The sequence below is a fragment of the Astatotilapia calliptera genome, chromosome 18, assembly GCF_964374335.1.
Source record: "Astatotilapia calliptera chromosome 18, fAstCal68.1, whole genome shotgun sequence".
NCBI lineage: Eukaryota > Metazoa > Chordata > Actinopteri > Cichliformes > Cichlidae > Astatotilapia > Astatotilapia calliptera.
The window spans coordinates 14,270,370-14,286,885 of NC_137439.1; the positions used below are offsets into that span (position 1 = coordinate 14,270,370).

Genomic DNA, 16,516 nt, shown 5'->3' on the forward strand with positions numbered 1-16,516 from the left:
CATAGCGTAATAGAACAAACATCCTAATGAGTGATTTTGAGGATCTATGTTTTGCTAATTATTTGGCGTTATTGCAGGCAAACCAGCCTATGAAATGGATGAAACAAATCCTGACTTTAAGTGACAATAATTGCACACACACAATATGATATGGAGATTGTGCAGTTCATTAATAAATGTCTAATCTACGGAGGGAGGGGGGAAATCAATCGCGTTTTACTCGCAGTACTCAAGTTGACTTACCTTTGTTTGAATGACAACGTACTCACAACGCGGAGGCTTAAAAACAGCCAAATCTTGAACCCTGAAATCTTGTAAATTGGATGTGTGCCTCCAGAGATTTATAATTCCGAAACTGGTTCGCCATGTATGCACCGACTCCACATACAACAGGGGTGGGCAATTCCAGGCCCCGAGGGCCAGTGTCCTGCAGGTTTTAGATCTCACCTTGGGTCAACACACCTGAATCACATGATTAGTTCGTTTCCAGGCCTCTGGAGAACTGCATGAGCTAATTTAGCCATTTAAATCAGCTGTGTTGGTTCAAGGACACATCCAAAGCCTGCAGGGACACCGGCCCTCGAGGCCTGGAGTTGCCCACCCCTGACATACAAGGTACGAGAAGGTATCAGGGTAGGGCAATGGCGGTAGGTCATCAGGGTTTCTACTCCACAGCCATATTTCATACGTGTCCACATTACCAACGCACTCTATTTTTTCCAAGTATCGTCTCTTCGCATCCGGACGCAATCAGTCTCTATCCCATCCCTTTTCTTTTGAGCTGCTTTTAAGCATGGTTCTAGCAATCGTCCACCACAGTGTGCTTGTTTTGATTCGTGACCTGCAAATATGGCGCCGCAGTCCCACAATACATTGGGCCGTTATATCAACTCCAAAGCCCTATATAATGTTATATATGCTTTTTCTATTATTTAAAAAAAAAAAAAAAAAACAAGTAAAACTGATTGGAAAAGAATCAAAATTTTCTAGAACGCTAAAATAAGCAAGTAGCCACAATTACTAGTGTGTTTAACAGCAGATGTGGAGCTTAAATTAAAAGTGAAGGAAGAGAGAATCTGTCTGAAAACCTTTAGCCAATCTGTACTCGTCCCACCTCTTCTCTAGAAGCAGATGGCATTTTCATCACCGCAAAAGCAATGTGGACACACACAGTGGTAGGATGGGACGTGGAACGTGACAAACAAGAAAAGCAGAGCACTTGGCACGCCGCCTATTTTCACACCTGAGCACATGTGGGGTACAAGGTAAAGCTGCTGCGGCAGGTATTGAGTGACATATTTCTCCTTCCAAATCATGATATCCTTACAAAGCACTATGAGAACTAACATGACTGATACTGAATTGTCAAATTCAAGACTTGAGTAATCCACAAAATAAAATCAAAAGAAGTAAATGAGCATTGGTTTACAAAGCTAATTGGTTTGTCAATACTCTAATGAGCTTGACCTTCAGTGATCATCAAAGCGCCAATAATAAGCATCCTTTTTTTGGTATAATGTCATAAATTTAACTGCATGTTTTTCTTTGGCAAGAGAAAAATCAATGGACAGTAAACAGATGGCCCATTAAAGGAACCCATTAACCCAGACAGATCTCGGCCTTAATATCAGACCTGAATACACTGAAGGATTAAACACACACACACAAATCCGCCTAGCATTTTGTCAGTGTAAAAAGCAAATATACTCACGTGTTGTTGATAATCTGAAAGCGATCCCCTTTTTTGAAAGACAGATCGTCTGCCGTCCTCGCTTCGTAGTCGTACAACGCTACAAAAAACGTTACACCACCTGAAAGTGAGAGAAATTTAAACGCCTGATTCCTCTAAACACACACTCATTTTGATCGCTCTTTGTTACAGCCTTAAATTACAGATTAATACAAAGGTAAGATGGAAATATGGCAGAACACGGTGAAATATTGTTTCAGATATTTATTTTCCTTGCTATACCACCAGAGGTGGTCTGCATATACACCTGGCTCTCTCAGCTCTGATTTATTTTTAAGAATTCATCAGGGAAGCAGAATATTCCTCCTAGCGTTCTCAAACTGAGTGGCATCACCTCAAATTAAAGGGAGGTCATTTAATTTTTTATTCACAATAAAAAGAACTGACAAATGATGGAGTGCAGAGAGACAACGGGACTCAGATATGTTTATCTTGGAGAGAAAATTAAAAGGGCTGTATTAGATGCATAGGAGCCCCTCAGGCCACAGCATCGTGAAAGAGCCATGAAGGGAATGAGGGATGTGTGCGTGCTTTAGGAGGCAACATTATGCTTTGTTGCATACATTTCCTGCATAATTTAAATATAAATCCACTCAGAGTCATTCTATGACCGACACACCCTTAATTCTAAAGTCATTCTAAGTCTAACTAGTGTAGGAAATAAAAACGTTCAATATGCAATTTGCATTTACTAAAGCCACTCAATCCAGTCCATGTTATTGTTTTTCTTGGCTCAGGAGAGGCCATGCCTCTGCATTGCTTCCCATAATACAGACCTATTTTGGGTTTCTGTTCAGCAATGATGTTTTGGCTGACTCGTTTCAAATGTCTCATTTGCATAACATCTGCTGCTTATAACGTCCTCTGCATAACAAATGATCAACTGAGTTTATTCTAAAGTTGTACAACAGTTTGTGCATCACACAATAGAAAGGAAAGCTGTTCAAGTCATTCATTTATAGCTTCTCTAATACATAAATCTATGAATACAGAATATGTTGATTCACCACAAACTAACCTGAGATGACACTGGGAAAGGGACTGTTCACAGCCACTGAAGTAAAGGAGGTGGAGGCACCGCCAAAGGGTGTCATGACTGAAGACGTCCCGCCAAAGGGTGTGAGGCCAGCAGCATGACTGTTGTAGCTGTTGTTGTGAGCATTCATAGCAGGTGAATGACCCATCATTGTAGGCTCGGGCCCATAGTGGCCCAGGAGCGAGCTGGCCGGAGTGGCATTTGAGTTGTCTGGTCGGTACTTCAGAGCCGGGCCCTTGTCCTCTTTACTCCTGACACAACCCATCGTCAAGCCTGCGAGGAAGAGGAAGATTTGACGATCAAATACCAGGATACCAGTAGCCCAAGAAAGATGCTTTGGGTTAAAGATGCTTTTGTCACCCTTGTGGTGTAAATGCAATGCTGTTAACTATAAAATATGAAACACAAATGATATAATTTCCAAAAAATGTGTCCAAATTAGGCAAATTTTAAAAAACAAAAACAAAGTACAAATCTGTGAAAAATATCTGTAACATGAGCCACCATCCTTCTCGCTGGATAAAAGAAATTTATGCTAAACACCATAAATGTTGACTTGATAATAAGCTTTGTCATGAGGGCTGAACTTGAATGACACAAATGAACAGAAACTACTATGTTGTTCATCATTAGCCTAAAGCATTTTGGAGGGTTTCAGCCTGACTCTAGCATACAGAAAACAAGGAGTGACCTCACGTGACTTTACAAGTCCCGACAAAACCTGTCAAGGCTGCACAGCAAGAAACGATTCCAGCCTACGGGCATCTCTCCCCTGTGTTCACACTACACTGACACAGATTTGAAAGGGAGAAAAAGCCCTTTGGCATTCAGAGCTGGTGCTCTTCCCTCCCAGGCTTACTGATACACATGACTCAGTGAGTTAGTAATGTGTGTGTGTGGTCCAGGGATTACTCAAATTGTGAGGACCTGTATCTGTTTATACAGTCACATTATGGGATATTTGAAAAAAGTAATATTTTGGCTCATATCTTCAGAATAAGTTCCCAATAAGCCCCAAAAAGGAACTTTTAAATGACTGTACTCAGTGCAAGCATACCAACCACACCTGCCCTGGAGCAGTAAACTGGATGCTCGCATTGTGCATGAAATGCATGCTGGGATAAAGATATATAAAAGCATGTACATGGCAGTTTAGCAGTCTAGTCTGCACAGCGTATGATCTGGGCTCAAATTAGGAGAGTGTGTGATCGCAAAGAAACGTATTCGGTGTCTGAGTATGAGAGCTCGTGTGCGTTGTCAAGGGTTGACAGCATCCTCTACAGTGCCTGCTCTGTTTACTCATTTTTCTCACCTTTGACCTCTATGTCAAACTACTTGTGTGTATGCAGGTCGAGTGCATGTGCGCGCGCACATGCGCGTGGCAGCAGAGTGAAACAAGCTGCCACTACACAGCAGATGGATGCTCAACTCCAAGATTTCTCCAGTTTCAGTGACTCATATCCTGGCATTTGTAAAATGTTACAACATAGTTTCAAGTGCCCGTAAGTGAAGGGTCACATTGGTATTTGTAACAGAATAGCTGAAGTGTGCACTCATCCCTTATGATACCGTTAATGCTGAAAGGATTTGCATACAACTGTTACGGGTTTAATCAATCAGCACTTGGTGGAGATAAAATTACTTGGGGAAAAACTACATTTTCAATCAGTCAAATCTTCAATTCACACATAAATAATATGTGATAACACACAAAAAAATCATAAATCCATCATATTCACAAAAACATAATCTAATCACTACCCTCTCCAAGTTAATCAATTAATTCCAAATTAATTCCAAACACTATCCATCTCATTTTATATAACTGTTTTGATTATGCAACCTATAATATATTTATATGGTATAAATAAATATGCCAATCTAATACACAGATTCAGCTTCATAAAAAGATGTTATATTTATTTATACATCATTATAAGTTGTTCTAACCACATGTATCCAAAAGTACTGTTTTTTTATAATATGTCATTATAAATGGATAATCGTTTGTAGAATCTACTGTATAATCGCATATACTCTCTGATAATACTAACAATAATTATGTTAGGGATCAGTGGTAAACGGCAGAGCTGTGGCCAAAGTGAGTTGGCATGAATGAAGATATCAGATCATGGTTGTTTTTCCCGTCACACTTTGCGCTCATTACACTCGGTCAGAGAGACTGAGGGAGAAGGGAGGAGGACGCTGGTTCAGTGCACGTCCTAAAAGAATGAGTCACAGTCCCTTCCTCACAGTGAGAACTACAGTTCATCAATTTAAAACCATCACGTCACATTCTCAGATACTAAAAGCCAATGTAACTGGTACTGGGTGGGAAACTGAAAAAAAGCTGGATCGAAGCATCTTTAGCTTTAGTCGCTGATTTTACTTTTAACTTGTCATTCAAATGTCAAAGAAAAAAAGATAATGTGTGTTCAAATGCTGGATTATGGTTGAGTGTTTGCCTTGTTTTCTGTTTTGGTTGGCTTAAATCACATGGGTAAACTTTTTCATTGGTGTGTGACCTACGGCTGCACGGGCTGTAAATGTTTTAATAGTGTGTTTATCAGATCTGTAACATTAACATAATGGGTTCATTGTTTATACCGTATCTGAAGCCAAAAAAATTCACAAAAGTTTTCAGTGTCTCAGATATTAGGATTTCCAGTTGTTCTCTACCGCAACGCTATCTTTGTATTCCAGACCACATGACGCGGTTTGAAGACACTTGAAATCTGATAACTATGTGCAAATTGCTGTTCTTTCACTCAACTTCACAAAGTGTTCTTCAGTCATTAAAATGGAACAAAAGTGGTACTTCTGACTAAAGAAACTTTCGCAAGCTTGCAGCGTTTCAGTTAATTAGCTACAGTTGACTACATTTGCGAGGAACATGACTGGTTGACTAAACTTTAAGTGAACTTTTTTTCTCCTCCAGCTTGTTAAGACATTAGCTGTGCGAGTTATCATTAAAAGTGTGAATCTTGTAATTTGGAAATTGCAGACTTTCAAAAGCCTGAATAAACTTCAGTATTTCTGTAAGCGAAAATAATAATAATAACCCTAAACATACCACAATTTAAGCCTAATTAAGGGTTATATAAGTACATCAAATCTCTTTTAATGTTCCAATTTGAATTAGTATCTTTGTTCTGAAGCTAGTTAAGGATTATAGCACTTAATATGTGAGCGGCTGAGTCAGGTGAAGTTATTCTTCTGTGCTAAGAGGTTAGGCTGTAGCTTTGGTGGCTCTGAGCTTTGGCTCCAAGGTTAAGTGGCCTTGAAGCTAAAGAAACACTGTTCAGCAGTCACCTCCCATTAAGTAACAAAACACCCGACAAAGAAACTGCAGCACAAATCCCCTGCTCGGCCCGTTTGTTGTTCTCTATGAATAAATGAGCCCTAACACAACGACTGCACATTTCTCTTTGTGTGTAGCTCAGTGCAGCTCTGCACCACAGAGTAAATAAAAGATTGAAAACATGCCGACTGTTGGGAATAGCGCCAAAGGAGCCCAACACAGCCTGATCGCAATCGCAATGTGCAAGCAGCAAGGCAGCGATTATATCAGCAACAAAATCAAAAGCTACACTGCACTGAGACCTAGAGCGTTACTGCTGTTAACCCTTTGAGCCTTTCTACTTAAAATCCAGCTAAAGGTCGACAGCGACAATAAACAACAAAGCAAGCAAAAGACATTAGACGCCCAATTTGTTTCATCAAACTGGGACCAACTGACTTTCTCGGAACAAATAAACAGGACTCACGGAAAGCTAATGCTGAGCAAGAAGAATCAGACCTGAAACAATCAATATTTATATTTATAGTGTACTGTACAGTTAAATTCTATTTATGTGTCTGGAGCAACAATGTTAGAAGAAATCAAATGCAAATATGACAATTATAATGACATATATTACTAGAAATCACGAGGATGAGTCAGCTGCTTCTCAGAATCCAGACATCCACTGCAGAAGGAGGTCTAGCTAACAGAAGTTTTAGCACAGACGAGATAACCAGCTGGTGACAGCAGCATGTAAGCTGTGTGGGCACGGCAGCACTACGACTGGCAGTTAGTTAAAGTCGGTTATTATCAAATGCAAAAAATAAAAAATAAAAACTAGATTAGAAAACTGTTTTGGAAAACCAAATATGCTGGGATAGAAAATAATATTCTCCAGATTCATTTTTTAAAATTTGTCTACTAAATTACTAGTATAACAAAATACTTACGCAGATATTTCAATGCAGAAACTCTATACTGCTAGCAAGCTGACCAAAAAAAAAAAAACAGGTCCAAGTGGATTTTATGGGAACAATGATTTTTATTTTGATGCCACCAAAATGTACATTTGCCGTTTAGGCCTCCCCTTTAATGCTCTTAATGTTTCTAATGTGTGATGGATCTGAGCTGTGTCCAGGTCAGTTCAGCACTCAGCCTGCTCCGCAATGGAGTTGTGTTTTTGTAATGAATGACATCATCTTCCTAGGCCTTTCCTGAAAAAGAAACCACACAATTGGCAGAATAAGCTGCTCGGAAAACCTATATTGTTGAAGTCCTTCAAGTGCAAGCCTCACAGTTTGGCAAATATCTCGAACCAGCTCTGGGCACTTCATTGGTTACCAAGACATATTCACCCAAAATAGACTATAAAAAACAAAACAAAACAAAAAAACCCAAACACTTGATACTTTTACTGACTTTCTACCAACAAAAACATAACTCACATTTAAAGTCACATGCCTCTCTTTTATGATGTCCATGATTTTGTTTAGCAATAATGGAGCCTCCACAGATGTATAAAGATGCCATGTGCACTAATGCACCTCCATAACTTATCAATACTGACTTTTGAACATTGATGACGCGCTTGCATATACTCCCCACTTCTGTGTTTTTTCTCTGGAAGCTCTGGGTTCCTTCTCATTCATAAAACAACACACAACATCAAACTGTTGCACAACTCTTAATCACAAGATCAAGTAAAGAAGTAAAAGTCAGATTTTTACCAGTCAGATTTGCTAAATACTAGGAATCTTATTTTCGTTGGCATTTTGTCACATTTTCATGAGAAACGGGAAGTGTTACTTCTGATTGGATCCATTCCAAACTCGTCCCGCCTTTCTACAACACTTAATTAGTTCTGTTTGGATCTCATCTCTCCAGAACATGTTGGCCTTGACAAGTCTTGATACATTACATTATATTTTTTGTCCTTGTGCATTAGTTTTTATTTAGTTATCCTCTTGTTTGAGTTAGGAAAAAAAATGGTTGTTGACAGAAACTATGACTAACATATCATTATCTAATTTGTTATACTTTTTTCCCCATTGCACAACCTTTTTGGTCTATTGTTTCACTTCCCCACCTTTTTTCAAAACGTGCTGCTTCATCTGTCCGATACACAAAGTGCAGAACCTTAGAGCTGACCTGGAACAAATTTGTGAAAACATTTCTGAAAAAACATCCAAAATTCTGTTTGTTTTGGAAGCAGCACTTTAGCCTGCCGCTAATAGCATAAAAACTGATGAAGAAGAATGCAAGTGGCATGTCTACTTTAAGATGAAGGGTCAATAACTGGAAAGATGAAGACCAAATCAATTTAAATCAGTATGGATCACTGTATCAACATAAAAACAGATTTAAAAAAATCTAGACAAAAACATGGCTTTCTCTTGTGAAGACTACCGTTTTGTTCCCAAAGTCACAGATATGTTTAAACAACCTTTGCTGTTTATACCATTATGATTTCATATTATTTGCTCTCTAAGACAGTAATGGATGGATAACAAGCCTGAGCAAGCCCGAATGTCAAACTGGCTCAACAGCCACAAGTTTCACTTTAGATCTCAAGAATTGGCTTGAAGCAGAATCTAGACATAACACAGCAGCAACTTATCAAATACAAATCTTCAACGATGCCTTAAAAACATGTGGAATGTGATTCCTTTAGAACTGGAACTAGCTTTTCTACTGTCCGTGTCAAAATATGCCCCAACATCATTGGAGTTGTCCATCATATTCTGGTTCAGTTCTTTCTTGGGGGGGTGTCACATAACAAATGAACCACCCAGTTTTTCTTTAAAACTTAAAACTGGGAAATGTGCGCTGAGAAAAGGCAGAAACTTCACCTCTCCCTCTGGCTTTCTCTTTTGTCTGCCCCCACCTTTTGTTATGGACAAAGAGAAAGGATTTTGTGGTGCTCCCCCACAGATCACATCAGAATCCCCCGAACTATACGATCCCATGCATATTCCTACAACACCAACAGCACAAAAGCTTATAAGGGCCCGGAACTGTTCTTACAGTGGCACCCAACAGCCAACTATCAATCAAATGCTCCAATTAAATATTCAAAACAACCAGATGGCCTCATAGACAAACATTTACAAGTACAACTGGCATGAATAGAAAATGGTATCATTACAACAGCTTAGCCAAATCATTGTACTATACATCAATTGCAGTTTTGTAAAAGGAAAAAAAAAGCCCGATAATGCATGTCACAAAGATAAATATTACTACCAGTGTTTTCTCTAGTGTGACAAATCTGCCAACAGCAATGACAGCTTAAATCGCCTTCACAGCAAATCAAATTACAGGCAGATTACTGTATCTTCTCTCAGATGGCTTCCTAAATGAGGCTGTTACACACACAATGAGTTTAGCTGAAAGAAATGTGCCATTTTTCTGGTGGTTCCAAGGGGCACGGTAAATGGTGCCTCAAGCCCATACAGTGATTTGGGTCATGATCTGATTTAAGATGGATAATGTATAGTGCATGCTACCATTGTGTTATTGCCCTGTGCAAACTATACATTCTAAAAAACTCAATTTTTCGTGAAGCTGAGCTATAATTTTTTTTTTTTTATTTAAGAAATGGGAGTATTTTGTCAGCTCACAAAGGACGTCTTAGTCCCATAGTTTCTCAAAAACATAACATAACAGCGATTTTGACAAAACTGGGCATGCTGATCTGGCATCGGCCTGATCCTGTCTCAAAAAGTTTTACTAGATAATCAGCAACACTGCAGTGCTTTACAGGCAGAACTATTTGTTCTACAGTTTAACAACAGGAGCAGCTAGCAAAAGAGCTATGCTCAAGTTTTGCTACAGCGTGAAACCTACGCTGTGACCTATGACATAACCACAAAACCCTCTGAACTCTATGCTGTAACCTGACGCGCTCCTATAGAGAACCGTGATTAGCCTGTTCAGCACCGTCGATTCTTCCTATTCAATTCTGGCTAGTTTTTTGCCAGTTTTTTTTTAATTATCAGTAAGAGAATAACAATCATCACCTCAGTATAAAGAACAATAATTGTAGTATCAATATAAGGGCTTACAAATGTTAGCAGATTCCTGCAGGCAGATTACTAAAACTATCGGAATAGAAGAGATCGTAAAAAAAAATAAGTACAACAGGAATAGACAAATACAAATAGACACAAGAATGAAAAAACATATTAATCTTGGCATTAAAAAAAAAAGTCTATCGACTGGCACCACTTGGAACATCCACAGTAATTAAACAAGCTGTGCACTACACATCAGCATAGGTGTGGGCAACATCATATCATGTAACGAGCCTATGATCTATGGCATTATGAGTTAGAATATTCAACTGGAACAATCCCCAAAAACTTCCAACTTGAAAATTCAAAGACACCCTACCAACACGGACATCACCATCCAAGATGGAAGCAGTGCTTACAAACAGCAGTAATACTGCTAAACCTGTAATCTGAACTATATTTTTATTGTGTACTGATTAGTCGATAAAGAGAATGCAATCATAGTACAATTAGAATTAAGCATGTTCTATTGAGAAATGTTACAATTACATTAGATTATTTTTAAATTTTCAAATTCAAATGTTCGTGAGTCATTATTTTAATTTGCTGTGGGACGAGACAACAGGGTGACATTCACAGGTGAGCAGACTTGAGGAGGTGAGGTAGTGGAGCCTGGTGCAAGAGGTTTGCCCACAAGAAGTGGAGATAAGAGTTATTGAAACAATCGTTGGCACACTAGTCGACTACCAAAATAATCATTAGTTGCAGTCCTAGTTTGCATTAGCAAAAGCTGTTGTGATTACTTGCCAAACTTCCTGTAGATTTGTAACCTATAAATTCCTTTTAGGTAAGAACTGGAAATAATTCCAGTTGGACCAGGAAGGGCATCAAGCGTAAAGAAAAAAAAAAATTGCCAAATCAAACATACAGAGTTGCCTGCTGCGGTGATCCTTTGTGAATAAGCGAGCAGTTAAAAGTAGCTTCTTTTATAGACTGTATCCAGACAAGTTATTTTGACAAGTGTCACTTGTTGGCAGATGATAGCTGTGGTGGTCTCGCCTATCATTAAATGTTGTCTGAAATAAACTACCCACTAATGTTGCCAAACAGCGCCACAAAGGGTGGCCCCACATCCGCTGGTGCGTGCCAGGCTTTGTTGTTGTTCCAGCTGGTCGTGTTGTTTTTAAACCACCACCTCAGCGATAGCGCAGAACCTCTGATTTCCAGAGAAGATCAGACTTTCCGGAGAATTCTTTAAAGGAAAAAAAAAAACAAATTCTGATTTTCTTTGCTTGTCTTTTTTGACATTTTCTTCTCCTAGACCAGCACTTATGCTGTATAGAAGTCTGAGTGGCGACACCCATCACTCAGAAGAACACTACAGTGAGTATGGCACACCCTCAGCGGCTGTATACGTGGTGACTGAGCTGTGGTGTCATCACAGCTTGCGTCAAACATGATCAATAAAGTGACCTTAATAATGTTGATGCATTATAAATCATGTTCGAGGATTTTTTGTGAGTTCTTTTGTGGTCTCTTTGATTTCTTTAGTAAAGTACATATATTAAAAAAACCCAAAAAAACTGAAGCACTGATTTGGACATTGATTACCATGGCAGTGCTTGAAGTTTTGATGCACTTAGGTCAACAACATTAATTGAATGGTATTTTTTTTTAATATTTACCATAACCCTTCACGTTCATTCAATTTTATTGATCTTCCTTCAGATCAAACGGACCATTTACAGGAATGAAAAATATGTTAATTTAGAAAACAAATGGTGCAATAATAAAGAACGACAATACTGATTAGTTGCATTGCACTTCAAACAACCACCACTGTGTGGAATAACAGAAGAAAGGGAAATATACTTATCCAGATACTCCCACGCATATTTATGAATAACTTTACTCCCAGCGACTGGTATGTGTTCAAACAAATGTTGGCAATAGACTGTATCCAGGGACATGCAATGCTATGTGCCAGACTACCAGTGATGCTGATGCAGATTAAGGAGACACAGGCTGCTGCTTCCCAGAGGGGAAAATACAACAATGAAGCTGCACTACAGGCGGGAAGCTATTTGCTGCGGCTGGCATGCATCAACATTCAAATTAAGAAAAATTCCAGCATTACAAACTGTTAGCCTTATACTTGTTATAATGGCACGAGTCAGCGAGCTACCACACAAGAGATAACCAGTTATACAGTCAGTACAGCAATTTGATGCAAATATCAGGCAGAAACTGTAAGCAGAGTAACTAAGCAAAAACAGGGAAAAGAAAACGTCATGCTAAATCTCAGATCTGTCAAACGAAAAGAAAACAAACTCAATCCTAATGGACAAACTGGTTTTAATTATTTGAGGGCTTTTTTTTTTTTTTTTTAAAAGAAACAAAACAAATTCCAGCATGTCTGCTCTCAGAAAAATGGTTCAGTACAGCTCTGTATAAATGCGATATTCATGCATTATGTCCTGTGAGATGAAGCTCCTTACTCTGGCTACTGAGGTGACAGATCGCGAATGACGCAACTTTGGAGAAGACTTTGACCCTTACACAACTGCCTTTCGCAAACTTTGCAGTCACTTGGGACATTTCTGTGACGCAGACTGGGCTTGTAGGGTGTATACCAGAGACCGGAGCTCAACAGAGGATGTATTTTTTCAGAGTGTAAGACTTTGTATATTAAGTCAGAATATGTAAGCCAGAATAGAGTGTAAGTCTATATAAAAAAAACCACTCAAGTACGGAAAGCTATCAGCAAAGGTTTTCATCGTTCAGTCTCTGTTTCTGACAGCTTTTAAGGCAAAGTATTCTGGTAGCTTACAGGCTTATCAACATTGTATAAACCAGGTTTCTTCTAACTGGTTCCAATCTGGTTGGACCACAACTGTTTGCATTGGTAGTGATTGAGATTGCTATAATGGGTAACTATAAAATGACTGCAGTGTAATCCCACTAGACAACTGTCCATGTCAGACTAAAAGTGCTGTGTTTGTCACTGAAAGGCTCAGATGGTAGCTGTAAATGCCTGAATAATACTTGATGTTATCTTGCAGTGATAACATATGTACTGCTTCCAGGTCAGCACACTCATTTCAGCTATAACATAACTTTTGTCTGTGAAATTGTAGGCAGATTATTTAATTTAATGGTCCGTCAAAGACAAGACATGTAATGTGTGGAGTAACCAAGGTAGCTGTTTGGGACCATTATTATTTTGTCTTTTTATTAATGATCTTATTAAAATAGGCTCAGATTGCTATATATGCTGATGACTCAAGAGTTATTTATAGCGTCAACCGATAAGTTAAAGGAAACACGTAATGAGGAGTTGAAGGCTGTAGAAGATTGTGTGACAGATAATAAACTGGTGTTAAATGTTACCACCTGAGTGTTAAGAATGTTCCTATCGAAGAAAACTAAACTATTTGATATAATGGTGGATTGTAAATTAACATAGTCTGATAATAATGTAAGTAAAACAGGTGGAGGTTTGTCAGTCATTAGAAGAGCTTTAAAATGAATGACACGAGGTTATAAAATGCATTAGTGTGATCTGTTCCAGTGCTTCAACAAAAGGAATAAATAAGTTACAAATAGCTCAAAATGAATCTGCATGATGTGCACGGCAATGTTCTCACAAGTTAAATCAGTTTAAATATCTGTTAAAGCAGTATTAACAAATGGATAATGAAGACAGCTGATGGACACAGGATGTAAATATACTGTGTGAATATGAACGCAAACTTAAAGCCCTGATCTTGGAACCAAAGCAATAGATATAAGTTAGTTGTTTAAATTAAAATGTTCTTTTTATACAAAGAACCTGCTTGTTTTGTTTGCATGTTGCGATTGTTGGATTATGTGTGTAGGGACCCCAGGATAAATAGCTAAGCTAAAAATAGCTAACCTGAGGCTGATCTAATGGATCTAATGCTGCTAATGGAGATTGTGGTTAAACAAACTGGTCATAACTCAGGAAGGACACTTATTTATTCATTTTAAATAAAAGAAAGGCATTAATGTTTGCAAATGTCATCTGACAACAATAACATGGAAGTGACCAGAGAGTGAAACTTGGCACAGAGCAGTACTGACCACTATTTCACAACTTATAGAGACAAATATAGACTGAAGCCCTATTTGGAACATTGCATAAAGAAAAACCTTTGTATTGAAATACTCAAATACCTGGAGGGCCAGATTATTAGAGCAGGTACAATTACAGAGAGAAGCATGTTTATACTCTATATCCAAGAATAGATGAAAACGTGCACCAATTTCCTTATGGTTATGTGATCCAGGTAGTGGATTAACCCGATCAGCTGGAAATCCTTAAACATGAGTTGTTTTTGAACTTTTTGGACACTGAAAACAAAAATCGAAAAAACTGAGTCATAGTGGTGTAAATGAGACAAATGCAGAAAAAAACCTCACATCTGAAAAGTTTGAAAACCAGCAATCGTTCAGTATTTTTTTATAGATTCTTCAGATGAATTCATCAATCACTCCAGCCTTGCTTATTTGTTTTTCATTGATCTTTTCAGCACCGTAAAAAAGTTATTAATGAGCATGTGCAATATGCATAAGTAAACATTATTTCTACAGCCAAACTGCTCATTCTGATAAAGATAAAGCCATTGCATAATATTAAAGTTAATCGCCTTGGTTTTTAACGCCAGCCACAAGCACTGAGCAATGAAAATATACAAGGGCCTGAAAACCCATTACTAAAGCATAACGCAGTAATTGCCCTGGCACACTCTCTGAGGCCCAGCTCGGTCTTATCTTCAGGGCAGCCTGCCATCTCTGCCAATCACAGCGAGAGGAGGGGACTGTCGGGGAGCTAGGAGATGAACTTCCTTCCGAATCCATTCATGCCGTCGAGGCCACCTGCTGTGCCCGTCAAAGGCTAGAGTGAGGCTGGGAAAGAGAAAGAGCCATCTTCAAGCTATTAAAAAGAAGAGCTCTTCTTGTTCCCTCTGCCCACGGTGAATTCTCCTCTTTTATTTTTTTATTTTTCACCAAAAATCCAAACATTTGTTCAGATTGCCAACATGTGTGGAGCTGCCTTACGACTTCAGCCTTTCCACTTGTGGCACAAAAGACTGGAGGCTTCTAATCAGCAAACTTTAATGACAGTGAAGAGTCTCATTCGTGCCATGAGGACACTCAAAGAGTATGCAAGGATCCTTCAACCCAGTTAAAATTCAAGCTCCTGGACCACAGCCAACACCACCTGTTAGTGCTCCTCACTCCTCTACCAACTGCCCTCTCCATTCCAGCTGTGTGTGTATATGTGTGTGTTTGTGTCTGTGTGAGAAGGAGACACAACTGTCCAGCCAACTGGGGCTGTACTAACAGAGGGATTACCGTGGCACCAGAGTATATAAGCACACCGACAGACACATGCAGAGTCAGGGGCAGTAAATGTTAGGATACATACACAATCCAACACAGCAGCATGCCTGAAAATCTTACACACGTGTGTATAAGTCTGAGGAACAGAGCTGCACTATCACAATAAAAGCACGCAAGAGCAAAGTTGGCATCAAAACACTGGCCATTTAGAAAAATCTGATGAGTGCCTTGCATTAAAAGGCCTATCACAGCTGAGGCCTAAAACAGCTGATGCATGTGTGGAGAGGGAGACTGGGTGAGGCACAGAGATAGGGACAGGGTGGTAAACTTTTATTGTATGAAAAGAACCAAAATATGTAGTTGAAATAAAGATTTCCAAGATGTAAATGAATAAATAATACCTCTCATCATAGCTACAACTCTGCTCTCGTCTTGTCCCAGGACGGTTTTGGAGCCTTTCCAAACAGCTGTCCTCTCCAACACAGGACCGACCCCCCACCCCCACCCCACCGGGGTCTTAAACGCGGATTAATAATGAAACATGCTTTTACGACAATGTAACACAGCGAGGAAACTCCTCTGGTCCCTTCCCAACTTTCTCCAAGTGTCACAAACACAACGAGGCCCTGCTGAATCGACTTCCAACGTAAAATGTCAGTTGTTGGCGAGCGTTTCTTACCTCAAAAGCGACCGTAGCAGTGTGGTGGGTCGGCTACATGCGTCCTGTGAGCCTTTTTCCCCCCAGCGTTTTCAATTTCACGTCGACAACCTTAAGTGGAAACGGGCGACACGAGCAGACTCTACTAACGTGGAATCTCAGTCTTCCGTCTGTCCCATACCGATTAACTACTTCACGAGCACTGAGCCCTTCACTGGGATCCTTTTTTTAAATTAAAATTCCCTCAAAGCGAGGACACGCCGCCAGCTGACAAAGACTACTTAATATGGCGGTGGAGGCGCTGAGCAAAGCAGTTTAAAATATCAGAAATCACCGCCTGCCGATAGGTCAGGGTTGCCACGAAAGACACACAACAATAGCCGGACTAGGACCGAGGAACAGACGAGGC

General features: G+C 39.4%; 1 protein-coding gene across 1 annotated transcript in view; it reads right to left on the bottom strand.

Annotated features, from left to right (window-relative positions):
- The window catches only part of yes1 (YES proto-oncogene 1, Src family tyrosine kinase), a 33,660-nt gene extending 17,144 nt beyond the window's left edge, over positions 1–16,516 (bottom strand). The window contains exons 1-3 of the mRNA XM_026148738.2: positions 16,129–16,516; positions 2,769–3,059; positions 1,712–1,811 (exon numbers count right to left, since the gene is read on the bottom strand). Of these exons, the coding sequence (XP_026004523.1) occupies positions 1,712–1,811; positions 2,769–3,051 (383 nt within the window). The 5' untranslated portion in view covers positions 3,052–3,059; positions 16,129–16,516. The remainder of the gene's footprint in view (positions 1–1,711; positions 1,812–2,768; positions 3,060–16,128) is intronic.